We start from the raw sequence: 18,078 nt of genomic DNA, 5'->3' as shown, positions 1-18,078 counted from the left end.
ACAGTCAAACAAATTTCAAATTTTTTTCTGTTGAACTCTATATTGCTGCGGTTTCTATTCGAAACCGCAGCAATATGTTTATTTTATATTTTTCTTTTCTTTTTACGTGATATATTGCTGCGTATGGGTAAAACCGCAACAATATTACCGCAGCAAATAACATTTATTCTACTAGTGAATCATTTCAGGCTTTTTGTCGCAACGTTTCTGGGAGTTTTTAAGAGAGAACACAGGATGAGAGAGAAGGAGGAAAGGGAGGAGGGACGTGAGAGATGAGAGAAAAAAAGGGATAATATATTTGACGAAGCCCGCTTAATATTTGAAGCCCGCGAACTTTTTTATTTCAAATTTTTTTAAGAAGGGCTGCGCTTTTCTTCAAAAGCGCTGCGCTTTTCTTCAAAAGCGCAGCCCTTTACTTAGGAAAAGCGCAACCCTTCCTGCGCAACCCTTTCTTTTTTTCCCCCTAATGGACTCGTTATAATAAACATAATAGAGGAATATATATCACAAAGAATTTAAATTTAGGAAGAATAAACCTAAGGGACTCGTTTTTCTAGCTTTACGCTTGAGTAGGAATGCAAGGTAGTCCGGATCCCATTCTGATGTTGTGCAGGGACTCAATGGCACATCAAAAAGTACTTCCTCATCGTCAGAAGAGACAATGTCCTCATAAACCTCAAACACAGATCACCCCCCAGACCCCCATCCTTTTCAACATACATTTCATATTTCTTCCTCTCATCATCGTAAACAGGAAAGACATCCCCACAAACAGCCTCAACCTTCTCCTTTCCCTTCACCTCTTTCTCCTTTCTCTTTTTCTCCTTCCCTTGACTTGACCTCCCTCTTCGGACCAAATTAGAACCACTCGCATGTGGAGCCATCAGACCACAGATGATCTCACGAGTAGTCCTCAAACCACTATCAACCTTTCCCCCATCACCCACCCCATCACCTTTAACCTTATACGCAGAGGTAGATCCAGACCTCAATTGATAAACTCGACCTTTTAGGTGGCAAGTTCTTACCTTTTTTGGGACTCTCGGGTAATGGGGGAACAGACTCCCTTGGAAGAGAAGTCTTTGCGTAAAAATCCTCAACAATCTGAGATAAATCACACATCGCATAAGGTCGAGGCAATTATTCGACATCACCACTGTTGAACAATCTTCTGGGCCAAGCAGAACCTACAAGGAAGCCTTTCATCAACTCCTTGATCAGATTGAGTTTTCAGCATCATCCGTTTCAAAAAATGCGTCAGTGAGTGGATTCAAATTTGGTACATACATTTTCGAGAGGAATTTAGGGTTTTTGGGGACTCAAATTACCAGATCTGAAGAGTTAATGGATGATGAAGAAAACGATGACATAGAGAAAGGGCGAACTTGAAAAGGAAGAAATTAGGGTACAGTAAGAGAAAGAATGGAGATTTGACGAGAGAGAGGCGAACTGAGGAGAAAGAGAGGGGAATTGAAGATAGAGAAATTATGATGAATAAATGAATGAAGATGAAGGGGCTGATTAAATGTGAGGGGTTGAATTGATGAACAGGTAGTTGAGGGGTTTAATTCTGATGCAATTGATGAAAGGTAGATGAGGAGGTTTGATTTTTGGTGTAGGATTAAATTTTAATAAGTTTCATAAGTAAGGGTAAAATCGTAAAATTACAATCAAAAACTTATCATTTAGGCTCCGTTTGGTAGGGCGTAAAACGTTTTCTCGGAAAACTGTTTTCCTCTATTTTCAATTTTACATTGTTTGGTTGGCAAAAGAGTGTAAAACCATTTTCCCTTGGGGTAAAATTACTCTCCCAAGGATGGAAAACCATTTTCCTTTCTAAATGAAGGGAAAACTATTTTCCTTCTCTCTCTTGTACACTCCTCTCACTACCTCCTTACTTTCCCTTTCATTTTCGTTTCATTTCATCATTTTTTTTACATCGAACCAAACAACGGAAAACTAATTTTGGAATTGTGTTTTCCATTATAAATTGTTTTTCATGAAAATCATTTTACACTGAAAATATTTTACGCCCTACCAAACGGAGCCTTAAGGTGAAAAAAAAAGTGTCATATTTAAATTGAAACATGTAAAAAAAGGGTTGGAACGAAACGGAGGAAGTAATACTTTTGAGTAAAATTCGTCAGCTTCAAACGAAAGGTAGTTTCTCCATATTGTCCTCTCCGAAGCCCCAATTCCACTGTGATATTCTACGAACGCAAATGGCAACAGCAACGTATCCACCACCACCGCCATATTACAAGCTATACAAGGATTTCTCGCAAAACCCTAAATCTGCACCTGAGCCTCCCCCTCCAATTCAAGGCACTTACTTATGCTATGGTGCTACTTACACGGTTAGCTCTATTTCTTTCTCATCTCTGATTTTGTATGATTTTCGCTTATTTTGTGAATTTCTTGGTCTAATTGACAATTGAATGCATTTGAGTTTTTTTTGAGCTGTAGTTTGATTAATTTATCATTTCAATTGTAGACTGATGATGTGCTTCCAAGTTTGGAAGATCAAGGGGTTCGACAGTTGTACCCTAAAGGCCCTAATATAGGTATGCGTTCATTCTGTTTACTTTGCGGAGTTCCGAAACTTTGATTATGCATATATTTCTTATCAAGTGTTTGATCGTATGCAATTAATGTGCAAACAAATAGTACTTAATAGGGTGTTTGGGATAGAAAATTTTGATGTAGGAGGGGGATTCAACTAAGCGTTTTCATTTCTAATTATTTGGTATGAGTGTTAAGTAACAAATACCTTGAGGAGGGAAACATAAAATACCACATTTGTTACCCTTATTAAACTAGTGGAAACAAATTACGGTTCCTTCCTCAATCATAAACCTCTAAATTATTTCCATTCCACTGGGATACCAAACAACTATTAAAGGTAACAATTGTTGTTTCTATTTCCCCCTCCTTATCCAAATCCTTTCCATTCCGTTTCCATTCATTATACCAAACACCCCTTTAATATGTAATGTTTTTTCTGAGATTGCGGTGTCTTGATTTAATGGTGTTAGAAACTATATTTGGGTCTGGAACTATTAGTAGAATGTCAATCTTAATCTTGTCTAGTTACTGAAGAACTTCTGTTGTTTAGTCATCAACAACAATGCAATAAGAATAAAGATCATTTGTCGTGTCGTAAGCTAGTCTTAAACCAAAAAATTTATCATACATTCGGGTGTACCATGAGCATGGTACACCCAAGGTTATTCTCATTGCTCTTCTGAAATCATCCAAATGAGTAAAATGTACTCGAAAAGAAGAGTTCCAAATGAGCAAAAATTAGTCTTGGATGTACCATGCACATGGTACACCCTGGTGTATGAAGAATAAACTCGTCTTAAACTAGCCCTGAGATTCTAACTAAGACTAAATCTAAGATTTATAAAATTCTTGATCAAATTGATGATAAAAGTGTATTTTATGATTCCGTCTTAATTTCTTTTCTTCTTTTCTAGTAAAATTATTAAATGTGCCTAATATGATATAATATAGATTTCAAAAAAGAATTGAAGTCTCTCAATAGAGAGTTGCAGCTGCATCTGTTGGAGCTAGCTGACATTCTTGTTGAAAGGCCATCACAGTATGCTAGGAGAGTGGAAGAAATTTCGCTTGTATTTAAGAACCTACATCACTTGCTCAATTCACTGCGGCCTCACCAGGTACAGCTCAATTTCTTTTCTTTTTTGCAATCAAAGCTCCATGTCTTTATTTTTTTCCGTTTATGTGGTTCCTCTCAATTTACGCTGAACCACATGTTTTTATACATTTATTCTTTAATTCTTAGGCCAGAGCGACACTGATCCACATTTTAGAGCTTCAAATACAACGCAGAAAACAAGCTGTTGAGGATATCAAAAGGTGTGCCTTTTTATATTGTGATCCCTAGATTTAATTCATTTGTAATTAGATTGTTATGATCCCCTTCACCACTATATCAATTGAATTGCGACAAATTCTTTGTAGAGAAACTTATGATATTAGGGCCTAGGAGAGAAGGAATAGATTAGATTTGTTGTATGATCTTTTTTCTGCATCTGTAGACTTCAAGATCATAAGATCCTTCTTATGGGATCAATAATTCATTCTATTTGAAATTCTTTTTGGTAGTCTTTTGGTTGATAAATAAATATTTTTAGAGAATCAAGTGAGAGCAAAATGGTTTGCCATCTTGTCTCCCACAACCACAGGGCTGGATAGATGCTCATAGGGGACTTGGGATGGGGAGGATCATGGTAGGGAAGGTGATATTTATCCCGGGACTGGGCTGGATCCCTGAGATAGGACCGCCCAGCCAAATCCTTGTACCAGTTTTAAAATAAAATAAAATTATATCATTAGTTTACCAAATGCATGATCGTACATATTTGGTTAATCAACCAGATCCCACACCTGCTCACAAGTTGCACCAGCCAAAGAAAATCCCACCACCTGCTCACAAGTTGTACCAGCCAAAGAAAATCCCACCACCTGCTCACAAGTCACACCAGCCAAAGAAAATCCCACCACCTGCTCACAAGTCACACCAGCCAAAGAAAGCCAAATTGATTTGAGAGTATTAGAGCATGACCAAACAAAGTTCAATGTCAGGCTGAACCCCAAATCTACCTTCTAGAATAGCTTTTTTGACGATACTGGTTGGAGACTCATGGATATACATATTTGGCCATGTGCATTATGCATCTTAACAGCTTTTGCATACAGTGCTTTATGTCCGTAGGACCATAGCCATTATGATAGGTGTCCTGTGATTTCCATCAATTAGCATCTATTTTCATATTCCTGCAGAGAATTAGTGCACGAAAAAGCAAGCAATTGCAGCTGCTGAAAGAACACAATTTGAGTTGACATCTAGGCCTCGTTTCGACGACAGATGCTTTTTGATAGACTACCAAAGTTAGGCATGTGTGCTTTGCATTTAGTTTGTTTATTAATTAGTTCGCCTCATGAGCATATCTTGATTTTGTCATTGAATGTAATTTGGACATCATTCCTGTGGATGCTGAATTTGCCATAGGATCTAATTGTTTGAAGATTTTTATGTGGTCTTGATATAGACACTTCTATGCTCACTTCTATATGATTTTCTTTTTTGGAGTTTAGCTGAAACTTAATCACTTTGTTTATTTTTAGTTAATGCCCAAACAGTGCTCATTTTTTTTTACTATTGAAATTTTATCTAATTATTTAATAGTTGGCCATTAATTAAACAAAATTAAAATTCAATGTAAGCATTTATAATCAATGCAGTAATTATTAAAGTTTAACCTCAGCTTATATTTCCAATGCACTAATCTATCCCCAGCTTACAATTCCAGTGCAGTAATTTTTGAAGTTTTATGCATTTAGGAGGGGGGCTATAGGAGGGAGCCTCCTTATACAAGGGTGAATCTTGGGAAGAAAACCAGCTTTAGGGGCTTCAGTTTTAGTCCAAAATAGATTCCTTTGATGGCATATTAGGTATTGTTAGGAAGGGAATGAGTTAGATCTAGCAATCTGGGACAAATTGTCATAGGACTGAACATTGTAGTAGGCAACATATCATTCTATCACCAGCTATTCTGTATGGATATAATTGATAGGGTCATGTGGTGGTTTGACATTAATATAATAAGCAATAGGCAATGACAAGATAAGCATAGAGAATTTCGAGCTATTTATAAATCAGGACAGCAAGTAACAGATTTAGATTGTGTGATATTTAGATTTTGGCATTCATTCTGACTTCTGTAAGAATTTAAAATCAGAACTACAAGAAGTGTAGGAAATTTTCTCTCTTATGTATTATGACTAAGCTAAATTTAGCAGGGTAAGGGGGTAAGCTATCCAGGAAATTTAAAGACATAGTGTATCGTGGCCTAGTAAATCACATTTCAGTATGTTTTGTGGATGGTGCTATCAGCCAATAGACTAGAGAGATGTTGAAAAATTGTATCTGTTTTAGCTGGTATCTCTGACATGTCTCTTGGGTGTTATGGAGACCCATGAAACTGTCTATTCTCCAATTGAAGTTAATGACAAGTGAATCGTGTAGAATGCTTTTATGCTACAATGTTAATATGCCCTGCTATAAGATACTTGACCTAGAAAATGTGATACAAAAGTGTATGTTGAGTCCTTTTTCAACTCTTCGTGTACAACCTTTGCTGAATGTCAATTTACTCCCTCGTAAAATAGATAACATTTCAATACTTGGATCGTTGGATGTGATAAGTGTCTTGTAAGGGTGATTTATGTTTTAGATGATATCTGACGAATTTATACACTGTTAAATTTATGTTCATATTTCAATACTTAGATGTGATACTTGGTTTGACTTGCAAGGATGATTTATGTTTGAGATGATATCTGATGAATCTATACAACTGTTAAATTTGTTACCTTTCTTGTTTAGGAGGCGAGAAGAGGCACAAAAGCTTCTGAAGGACGCACTTGGAACGTTGGAAGGATAGTAGTGCTCTTTTACTAGAAAATTCTGTTAGGCATTACTTGATGATCTAATTTACTGATGTACCGCGAATGAGAAAACATGTGGATGTGATGGCTGTGGTACAATGGATGCTTTGTGATCCTCTTCGTCCTGGAAATTCACCGTGGTGACTATCACATTGCTGAATGCTATCAAGGGGATTTACATGAGGAATTTGCAGTGTTGTATATTAAGAGTTTGGAGTAGTGTTTATCATTGTATCTGGACAACATTAATTTGCGCAGCTATCAGGAATAGAAAGTGACCAATTAACAAACCAAAAAGAAGAAACCAACAAAACTATATGACAATTAGCTTGCTGTGTTGAAACATATAGATGTTTTTCAAATTTTGAGCCTAGTATCATGAAGGCGATTTTAGAAAGAATAAATGAAAAACTCCATCCAAATCCACTTCTTCCGACCTCTATCCAAAGAAAGAGGAGAGGCAATTCTTCCGGGTAGCACTTCAATGTTCAATGCCAATTTGGAAGATATTAATAATCAAATTTGATATTCATTAAACTTGATTGGACCTAATCAATTTTGAAATAATTTTTTTGCATGCAACAATAATTAGAAATAAAGATTGATTTCCAAGACGAGTTCTGTAACTCAAGTGCTCCGTAATAGAATTATGGTGACCTAAACTTTGCAAAATTTTAGGTAATTTTATAAATCTGAACTTAGCTCCTTAAAATGTTTGGGAGAATTTTTTTTATAAAAACAATCTTATGATTGGTATTGATAATAATCTTTATGAATTATTCTAATCTAATCAGCCTACTTAAGATGATTCAAATAATCTATAATTTGTTTGATTGGTTAATTTTTGTAGCCTTGTTTCTCATTTATTTCCCTCTCTCTATCCTCTAGGATTGGAGGTAGCACTTAGCTTATAATCGTTGTACTATGTTATTTGTGACTTGAAATTTTGTGAAAATGATATAAGGGCGACTTTGAATGCACATATCTCTCAATCTATGAATGGTTTGATGCGATTCAAATTGAAGGTGATAGCTTGTTCAAAAAGCTTTCCAACGACAGGTCATATGCCTACTTCTGTTGAGAAACAAAAAAGTTATGGTTGCTTTACGAAGCATCGTCGAACTGGAATGTCGCCCGATCGGGATTACAACGCCCGATCAAGCCCGAGACATCAGACAATTTGAATTTGATGACTGCCCGATCGGGCGGCGGGGATTTTGACGCAAGATGCACAATTTCTATTTTCGGATTTTTTGCGGAGTATATTCTAGGGTTTATTAGGGTTTCCTTATATTTGAAAAGGACCCTCTTGGTGTTCATCATACATAAAACTTTTAGCCTCCGGTATTCTTATGACTCCTTGTAGTTATTCTCTCTTTTTTTTCTCCATTATAGTGAATAAGCTCTCGATTCCCCCACCTGTGAACGTAGGTCTATTTTAACTGAACCACGTAAATCCTTGTGTTCTTTCTGTTTATCTTCTTGATTGTTTTTGTCATCATTATTATTTCATTGATTTGTTCCGCATTAATCAAAGTACAACACCCCGTATCCTAACAAATAGGTATCAGAGCTTGGTTGTTTAAGATCTTAGGTGTTTCTCTAACGAGTTTGATTTTTTTATTATGTCAATGAAATTCGATATTGAGAAATTTGATAGGCAAGTAAATTTTGCCCTATGGCAATTCAAGATGAAAGCCATCTTGTTTCAAAGTGGATGTCACAAGGCTCTTAAAGGTGCAGCCAAAGAGCCTTCGAGTATGACTAATGACAAGTGGGATTAGATTGATTTGGAAGCACTCTCATCGATTCAAATAAGTCTATCTAATGAAGTTTTGAGAGAAGTTGCCAAAGAGACGACTGTTGCGGGTTTGTGCTTGAAGTTGGAGTCACTTTATATGACAAAGTCTGTGACCAACCGTCTACTACTCAAATCTAGATTTCATGATCTCAATCTAGAAGAAGGTAAACCGCTTGAGTCTCACTTATATGAATTCTTCTCTATAGTTATGGATTTGCAAAAGATCGATGTTGAGATCGATGATGAGGATATGGCTATTAGGCTGTTGTGTTCTTTACCACCTTCGTATAAGCACTTTCAAAATACCTTATTATATTATAAAGATGATTTGAGTTTGCAGGTTGTTAAGGATGCCTTAACTCAGAGATTTAATTGACAATAAATTGGTTAATAAATCTAATAATTCTGCTCACACAAATGCTTTGGTTGCTCATGGTGGAAAGAATTCTGACAAGAATAAAATTTGTAACTATTGTCATGTGAATGGTCATATTAAATTTGAGTGTTCGAAATGAAAGAAGAAAAATAGGAAAAGGTCCAATGAGGACCATTTTGCAAATATCGCCAACACCGTACTTGATGATGATCTTGCGCTTTAGGGTTACAAAATTTGGGGCAGCGGTTTCTATGATCTCTTCATGTTTGGCACCCTTTTGAGATCTCTTGGTAAAATGAGAAATCGTGTGGATTTTCTTTAATTTTGGAGTCTATGATAGATTGTTTTTGAGTTTGTAATAAAGTAGCAATCTTGGTTATGCATAAGATTTTTTTTGTTCTATTTATGATATTTCTTATCTCAAATTTGGTACTTTTGTGTTTTAATTAAGTACAATTGCAATTTAGAAATTATTGTCGTCATTTAATTTTCTAGAATTGTCTTTGAGTTTGTTGTTGAGCTGAAGAAGTGTTTTGAAGAGAGTTTGGTCAGTTTTAATAAACATGCTTGGCGTTGGTGACTTTATACTCTCGATCTAGGCCATGTGATGGTTTTGTATACGCTGTTTTGTGTTCGAAGACGCATCGGTACACAATTATATAAGATGTCCGTTTTTTTGATTGCCTACAATGGGTAGGTTTATGGAATTTTGTTTAAGGTGGAGGTTCTTTAGTTATTTGGGTGAGCATCACTTCTTGGTTCAAGGTGGAGTTATCTTATTTGATCGATTTCCAGTTCGAGGTGAAGTCATCTTGTTTGATCAGTTTCAAGTCAAGGTGGAAATTTCTTATTTTGTGACTTGAAATCTTGTAAAAATGGCATAAGGATGACATGAATGCACATATCTGTCAATATATAAATGTTTTTGATGTGATTCAAATTGGAGGTGATAGCTTGTTCAAAAAGCTTTTCAACGACATGTCATATGTCCAATTCCGCGAAGAAACGAAAAAGTTATAGTTGTTTTACGAAACAATATTTAACTGAAATTTCCCCCGATCGGGTCGGGCGGCATCCGCGAGATCAAGAACCCTTAGCGAACTACGATCGGACTTACAACGCCCGGTCGGGTCCTAGACATCAGCCAGTTTGAATTTGATGACTGCCCGATCTGGAGACGAGGATTTTGACGCGGGATGTACGATTTCTTTCCGGATTTTGTGCGGAGTATATTCCAGGGTTTATTGGGATTTCCTTATATTAGAAAAGGACCCTCTTGGTGTTCATTATACACAAAACTTTTAGCCTCTAATATTCTTAGGACTACTTGTAATTATTTTCTCTATTTTTTCCTCATCATAGTGAAGAAGCTCTCGATTTCCCCACCTGTGGACATTGGTCTATATTAATTGAACCGCGTAAATCCTTATGTACATTATGTTTATGTTCTTTATTGTTTTTTTCATCCTTATTTCATTGATTTGTTCTGCATTAATCAAACTACGACACCTAAGTTTTCTAACATACTAAGTGGTTTAGATCCTAAAAGAGGTGACCATAAACTACATCACCTAAGTTTTCTAACATACTAAGTGGTTTAGATCCTAAAAGAGGTGACCATAGAGTCACATCAGCTCACTTTGAAGAAAGGTTTTTTCAATCTTGGGAGTGAAGATTCTTCTTTGCTAAGAAAAATCTCACATTATAAATATTGAAAGAATCTTCAAAATTGTCATTTTTAGATACAAAAGCATAAAAATACATCAGTTTCATCTAGTACATTTGCTGTAAGATTAAACCATGTGCTAATGCAATCTATAGTCTTGTCTTTTTCAATCTGCACAAGCGTCAACTCAATTCCACTCCCCTTATTTTGTTTAGCTAATTTTACTTCATTCTATGACATTCTTCATAGAATGTGTCCTATCCATCAACCTGCATAAAATCAAGATGCCAGAACCCATCATAGGATGATTTCCTGTACTACAGTTTGAAGAGGACCCAGGGTTGAGCCAAAAAATCACTTGTAAAGTTGAAATACAAATTGGCACGACGACCGTCCTAGCTGCATAAATCGAAAAACTGCTAGAATGAAGCTTCGCGCCGTATATAATCACCTCTCGCATCAATCATAAATTATATACTACTTTTCATGTTTGCCTAATGATACAAAGTGCTAATCTGCATTATGAAGTCAACTCCTATTCAAGCTCCTGCTCCATTACTTAGCTTAAGGGTCATCTTAATATTCATGGCTGCCAATTCTGCAGCAAGATATCTGAAAACATATGGCATTGCAACTGTTTCCATTCCTTTGCTGGTCTGACAAGAATGGCAGGAAACCTTTTTGGGAGCCCTTGGAGGAGGTAGTCCATTGATTTTTTGTGCTACCGGCTTGTGTGATTCAATGACCGTGGTGGAGAGCATACTTCCACAAAGTGAGCACACATCAGCAACGTGATAATCAGAGCTTTTATGTAACCTGTCGTGCAATAGATAAGCTGCTCCATGGGCAAGCATTGCATCTCTTTCCATTTCGCCAAAGCGTACACCTCCACCACGCTTTCTACCTTTTATAGGCTGTCTTGTAATACTATCCACGGTCCCCGTTGAACGAACCTGCGATGCAATCGGAACCCAAGGTGATATAGTTTACAAACACATCCTGACATAAATGGTTATTGGAAATGTGGATACAATAAAAAAATATATAATACTGTGGAGTATCTAGGTAATCATTAATTACATTATGAAGAAGAATTATGTGCCCGAGCATAATAAAAGTTGATCTGAAGATAATTCTAGCTATCTTTTGTGTTATTTTCTCTCTTTGGCTGAGAGCGGTTTGAAGTACAACTAAATTTATTAGGGTCTAAAGTCCCACCAAAGGTGAAATCAATATTGGGTCGCAATTGTTCTCGTCGTTGCCTGGATAAGTTACTTTGTTGTTTAAGTGGACGTGGAGGACAGCTGATCTGATACCTCTGTCTTTTAGTTGCAACATATGGAAAATCAGGAGACCCAAGTGATAGGAGAGAGGTAGATAGAGATGGACAGAGTGCCCATGTGATGCAGAGAGAGAAAAAGAGATCCCATATACCAAACAATATATGTTGCAATCATTTGAAAATTAATGCTACCAAAATAGAGAAGTGCTGCAACTAAACAAGAAGAGGTAGTATATTTTTCGGTTTCCTTATCTGAGAAAAAAAAAAAACATGTAGAAATGGACTGAATGAGGAAAGGAAATGCAACAGACATACCTGAAATTTGTCCGAAACCATGTGCCGGAGGCGTTGGTAATAAACAGGCCCAATAAAGATCTCACATGTTAGTTCTGTTCCATAAACTCCACTATACAAGACTTCTGTACCAAATTTATCAAATCCTTGAGCAGTTAACATGGAACCAAGGTCGTCAACAAGTGAACTTGACTCAGAGCCTTGCCTTCCACCAGCCTTCTTGAGTGAGTCTTCAAATGGTGTTGCATCAACGAACTTCCCATGCAAGCTCCCACCCTACGACAAAACATGCGAGAGGACACAATATTAGGTGTCACATCACAACCTTCCTATTGCACTCAAGAACAACTACAATTACTGTTTGATCCTCTTAAGAAAGTACTCAAGTATTCTTCATCAAGCATAATCACAAGCCTTCGTTTGCCCCTTTCTATAAGACAACTCGCAAACTCAAATGTTAACTTTCCAACTCTTGAAGATCACAGAGACTCTTCTGCCAACTTTACAATCATGCCTGGTTGTGTATTCATACCAATCAAGGATAAAGTTTCCGGAAAGACTATAGAACATCGTATCATGACATCCCCGAATAAAGAGGAAAACATAGCTTTGATCAGACCACGCGGTTACTTTGCTAAGGAGCTTGCAGAACCACACCACGAGAGCTCCTCCCATGCTGTCTGCATCCTCATATCCTAGACCTAAAAACGGATTGGGAACTAGAGAAAAGAAAGCTGACACAGCAGTAGAAATCAAGCAAAGAATACTGTGAGTTGCTGAGTTACCTTAGCAGCAATGGACTCTAGAAGCATTGCAATTGTCATCCTTGAAGGAAATGCATGAGGATTAATTATAAGATCTGGGCGCATCCCAGTATTCTGGGAAAATGGCATATCAATATCTGGCCACAACCGAGAGCAAACACCTTTTTGCCCATGCCTGCTACTAAATTTATCCCCAATAATAGGATTCCTTGGACGGCGCAACCGAATGTTGACCTGAAAACAGAACGAGAACCCATAATTGTTCTTATCGTCACCTAAGGCATGTAGAAAGCAATTAAAAATCAAACACAGAACTTGTACACAAAGGAAATCCTCCTGGCCCTTAATTGTCTTCACAGTTCACATACTTCATGCTTTCCTATTACTGCTGTCCCAATTTTATTAAAACATATTTTGTGTTCAAGACACGATAATAACTGTACTTTTATCCTCTCCTCATCACACCAATTCTTTTTCTTTCTCGTTCTGAACATTTCTTATACATGCTTTCTCCCTCTATTCACTACCAAACTTTCATTACTAATCTTACTCTCAATGCCAAACCCACTTATAAAGTCAATTAAGTAATAGTCAGAGTTTAAAACCCACTAATTATACAGGGTAAGAAAGCAAATTGCTCAACAGCATCTAAATACACTTCTGGAGAAAGTATGGGGAATTCATGAAAAAAAGATCTTTATATTCAAAAAAAGAATTGAAGACAAATGGACCCGACAACTATATTCATACACCAGCAAAAACACTTTCCCAAGTGCAAAAAGTTCTAGTGCTGTTACCCGTGGTCCAATATGATAATGAATCAGAGTCCCAATACTATACTAATGCAAGAATGGATTGCATATGAGCTGCATTTGGGTTTTAAAAAAAGAGTATTTTGTTTCCTCCGTAAAGTCAATATATTAATTTACTAAAACAGCCCCTTGGCTTGACAGCAGTAGAGGTAAGGAGCTAAGGGAATAAACAGCCTCTTCGCTATTTATACCAGTAAACATCTGTACTTCAACCCCCTATCTTGGCTACGGCAGGAAATTCATCAGAAGCCTCAGGACAGCAGTAGCCATGGCAGCTAATTTTTTTGCATCGTATAAACTTCAACAATACATAAATACCATTCACCATACATGGAGAAAAATTAATTAAAGGAATTGGAAGACAAAATTAATGAGCCAAATTCCACAGCCATTTCTTGAAACCTCCCATGCTTCCAACACCAAAATGACAGGAAGTTATTTGAAGCTAGTATGAATGCACAATTAAATTCTCACAGGAATTCCAGAGCACAGGACTACTACATATGATGAGTCTGCCACTTTAAGGGATACACACATGCACACATACATGTATTTAACTACGTAGATAGGTAAGTAGGTGTGTGTTTATCGTTTATAAGGGTATGGTATTGACTACTTGTCCATCTATTGATAACTATCATGTTTACATATAACTAGTGATTATGTTGGTCCTTTTCTCTTTCTTTTCATTCTTTTATTTCTAGTTAGCTACATAGTTGGTCAATGACTCATCAGGATCAATTTAGGTTCCAGCTATATTTGAGTAATGACTCCATTTGTTTCGATTTTGTTCTTAGGAGGGTCGTATTTTGCTGCCCGGGGTTGGCTACAAGTGTCAAACACGAGTATATGCCCAAGTGTCTGCTATTTTATGGAACTTCTGCAAAGTTTTGGTCTAAAAGGAAGTATCATACCCATGTAGTGTTAGTATCCCGAAACGTACGAGGAACAGAGTCATAGACATACTTAAACTAACCATGTTGGGGAAGTACCCACACATGGACAAACAATTGTACAATTCAATTGAGTAACAAAATCTTGCACAACATGGAGAATGGCCAAGTCCTTTAGCCACATACCAAACTCTGATATAAATAACTAAATCACACAACAAAGAACATGAATTAAAATAAATTGCAAACAGAACATTTTTCTACAGAATATCATCATTGATGATGTAAATTCAAGAGCATTGATATACACAGGTTATCATTACAAACAAAGACAATTGCAGTAAAGAGAAATATATACCTTCTGAAGGTCGCTCTTGTTTTTCCCATCAACGGCTACATAATCAACTACAGCCGGTTCTGAACCCTTTAGTTTTCTAGTAACAAATTTTCCAGTTGTGCTATCGTAAACACTGCAGTATGGTTCATCAGGATGTATCATCTGAAAGCAAGTAAATTGTGAGCAACTATATACAATCATGAAGAGATTGCAGAAGGACGAAATGAAAGCATAAAAGACCAAAAGTGACCTGCCCAAGGTAAGGGAGTCCATCTACATCGATCAAAGAATGCGTTGATTTATCAAGAGTACTTCTTCGAAAAGTTCTGCTGGTACGGTCAGATCTGCTGCCCTCTTCAGTCAAATCAACAGTATCTGTCTGCAACACCATTTATAAGAGAGAACAACAAAAAATAAGTCATGAATGAGCTGCAAAAATGCATCCTTAATTAAGAAATAGATAAGCTGAAGTGAATAAAATTTACTTGAACATAGTTCGAAAATGGGGTTTCGGTTACGGTAGCGGTAATGAGCACGATGATGCGGTAATGGAGATGATGTGGCTGGCTTACCGCCAAATATCAGCTTAGACCATGAGATACCCTCAAACCCGCCTAAAATACGGTTTTTTACAACTTTACGATGCGGGTGATATCGGTTCGGTAGATTTAAAAACCCTGACGATGAAGGTGATACGAAAGCGACCTTGTTTTGACACCATGTCCATGAATGACTGGAGTGCTTACAACATACTAGAGAGCACCTTTGTATTTACAGAAGTTAAAAGTATAATCTAAGACATTGTTGACAAACACTGACATAGGGTCTATTTGGTCATACTAGCTTAAAAGAAGCTGATAAGTTAGCTAAAACCGATAAGGTATGCTTCATTGTTTGGCATAACTAGTTGCATAAGATGATTAATTATACTTCTAAATTTGAATTTGTTATTTATATATTTCAACACTAACTTTTTAATACATTGAAACAATAAAGTAAAAACATAAATATTTTTAAAATTATACCTCTCTTTGTATGTAAAATTGGGGAAATTCTGTTTCCCATAAGCAATTATGAAACGAATATTTTTAGATCTATAATATCATAAAAAACTAATAAAACCTATTCCTATTCATTACGAGACCATCAACTTCCAGATCAAAGTTTACTTGCCACTTTCAAGTAACTCTGAAGTGCCATTTTCACAAAATTACTAACTTATCGCTGAAGTGCCTAGGCTACTACTAGAACCAGGAATACATACAAGTAGAATAATAAAAAAATAAACAAAGAATGAAAACAAAGCAACTACACATCAAATACCACATCGACAGTAGAGATCCCATTCGTCAATGCCAAAGCAACAGCAACATCTAGCTAACAGTATAGAAGATTTGCAATGACTAGAGTATTACGCTGTAACTTTCTGAACTACTACTAAACTCATCCATTGTACCACCAAATATATAAGATTGGAGCGTTTTGTATATCCTCGAGATCAGTTATATGCAAGTACAGTTCTTATGTTGTCTAATCTAATCAGAATCTCCCAAGAAAAAAAGAACTTGTACAATCTCATAGCTTGAACGGCACCCGTACAAGGGGAAGGAAATTTGAGAAAAGAAGCAGGAAGTATGGGGAAGAAAAGATAAAAGAAGCAACAGTAGAGAAGAAGCATTAAAATTGTTTAATAGTTGCTAAAAAGGTTGAAACAAATAGAAAAAACAAAACTAGTTAAGGAGATTCTCTAAGATTTCAGGTCCCTAACTTTGAAACGTCAAAATTTGAACTTATTAATTTCAGTCATTTTAACCACCTGAAATTTTATATCGGGACTTTCCAAACACCCTATTCATTTTAGCACCTAAATATTTCGGCAACTTATCAATTTAGGCACCTAAAATACTTCCCCAAACATAGCCATAGTCTGAAATAAAATAAAAAAACATAAAATGGATTAAAAACCCAACCTGGTATATCTGGGCATGGCACATTCCACGATCAACAGAAGACTTGTTCAAAATCATGGCATCTTCCATATCATATCTGGACAAAAGGAAAAACCTCAGTTGATGTCTAAATTCATAATACCTATGAAAAAGAACCTTATTTGTTGCAGTTTCTACCCTGTATATGCCAGAACTGCTACAATCGCATTGGTCCCTGAAGGATATTCATCGACACAATACTTGTTATGGTAACTTGTGCGCACAATTGGACTTTGAGGAGTCTGCAAAAGCCCAATATTCATTGTAATTTTAGAATAAATTCTAAAAATATAAGTCAAAAGGATATTATTGAAGGGAAAAATGGATCAGGAGAAGCTCTTGGTGACTCAAAAATCAAAAAGGTAAAAGACAACAAAATCATACTTGTAAGCAAAAAATATATCACATTAACCCTCTAATATTTAACGATGACGCAATTGCATTCAGAGAATCCATATAGCCTCTTCCCACCCTATCCTCAATCCTCAATACTTAAATAACACAAGTTGGGATAATCCAAAAGTAATTAAGAAAAGGAGGGAATTTTTCCCGGATATCGTACAAAAATTATTTGTGATATTTATGGTGATGCGTACGATTTAGAATAAATCAGAGTTGCAAAGCAACTGGCAAATCCTAACTCTTATCAACGAAGTTTACGAGTACAAGTCTATCAGCGCTGTTTAAGAGTTCCACAGAAGGAATTCAGAAAAGACAAAAGCTTCAAATTATAACTATAAAAATTACATCTGTTGACAATATTGCCTATATTGTCATTTCCAAACAAGTACTTCAATGCCCAAGCTAGTGAGCTACTTCAAGACGTTGACTGAACAAATTTTGATAAATTAAACTACATATCCATAATTTCTTTTCCAAAAGAACTCCAGGTCAAAAATCTCCAAGATTCTTGGCAAGCACTCATGGCAACACCGATCCTCACCTAACCCCTTATTTTAACAAATTAGAGGAAAGGCGAGATCAAGAGAGCTAAGAACATAAATTATTTTTAGCACTTCATCAACCAGGAGTCAGACTTAAATTATTTAAGACTTAGGGGGGTGTTTGTTTTGGGGTCTTCAGGAAAGGGTAAGAACTAAAATTAATTGAACTTCAATTATATGTTGTTTTTTAGGTCATTTTATCCTTCCCCTTTAGCATTTCCTTCTCCTCAAAGTCCTCTACATCCATTTCCCACCCCCTCCCCAAGGTTTTACTTTCAAATGCTCCATAGCCACCTTTTACCATAATTGACCACCAATTTGACTACCATCTTGACAGCCGTTCACTCCAAACAGCCGCCTGACCCACCTGCCCAACTACCAGTGCTGCTGCGCCGCCCACTTTGATAACCACCACCAACCCTGAAAACTACCCCAAAAAAATCC

At 36.5% G+C, this 18,078-nt stretch overlaps 2 protein-coding genes across 5 annotated transcripts in view; one reads left to right on the top strand and one right to left on the bottom strand.

Annotated features, from left to right (window-relative positions):
* The first annotated feature begins 2,096 nt into the window (after positions 1-2,096).
* LOC104887568 (mediator of RNA polymerase II transcription subunit 7a-like) lies at positions 2,097-6,822 on the top strand. 2 transcript variants are annotated; one of them, XM_048639728.2, is made up of 5 exons: positions 2,097-2,357; positions 2,495-2,564; positions 3,517-3,683; positions 3,809-3,882; positions 4,810-5,207. In XM_048639728.2, exons 1-5 carry the CDS (start codon positions 2,223-2,225, stop codon positions 4,847-4,849), a joined length of 486 nt encoding a protein of 161 aa, XP_048495685.1. In that variant the 5' UTR covers positions 2,097-2,222; the 3' UTR covers positions 4,850-5,207. The 2 variants fall into 2 exon arrangements, with proteins under 2 accessions (XP_048495685.1, XP_010670527.1); XM_010672225.4 differs by lacking the exon at positions 4,810-5,207 and adding an exon at positions 6,416-6,822 and having other exon boundaries at positions 2,098-2,357.
* A 3,783-nt stretch (positions 6,823-10,605) lies between these two features.
* The window catches only part of LOC104887569 (DNA-directed RNA polymerase I subunit 2), a 32,264-nt gene continuing 24,791 nt past the window's right edge, over positions 10,606-18,078 (bottom strand). For all 3 annotated transcript variants that reach the window (XM_048639681.2, XM_010672227.4, XM_048639682.1), the window contains 7 exons: positions 16,829-16,932; positions 16,673-16,748; positions 14,953-15,081; positions 14,724-14,864; positions 12,682-12,894; positions 11,918-12,172; positions 10,606-11,273 (listed from right to left, as the gene is read on the bottom strand). In XM_048639681.2, the coding sequence (XP_048495638.1) occupies positions 10,860-11,273; positions 11,918-12,172; positions 12,682-12,894; positions 14,724-14,864; positions 14,953-15,081; positions 16,673-16,748; positions 16,829-16,932 (1,332 nt within the window). In that variant the 3' untranslated portion in view covers positions 10,606-10,859. The remainder of the gene's footprint in view (positions 11,274-11,917; positions 12,173-12,681; positions 12,895-14,723; positions 14,865-14,952; positions 15,082-16,672; positions 16,749-16,828; positions 16,933-18,078) is intronic.

This window comes from Beta vulgaris, chromosome 2 (assembly GCF_026745355.1).
Source record: "Beta vulgaris subsp. vulgaris cultivar EL10 chromosome 2, EL10.2, whole genome shotgun sequence".
Classification (NCBI taxonomy): domain Eukaryota; kingdom Viridiplantae; phylum Streptophyta; class Magnoliopsida; order Caryophyllales; family Amaranthaceae; genus Beta; species Beta vulgaris.
Note: the sequence above shows the minus strand (reverse complement) of the source record. Positions and strands in the feature narration are given on the sequence as shown.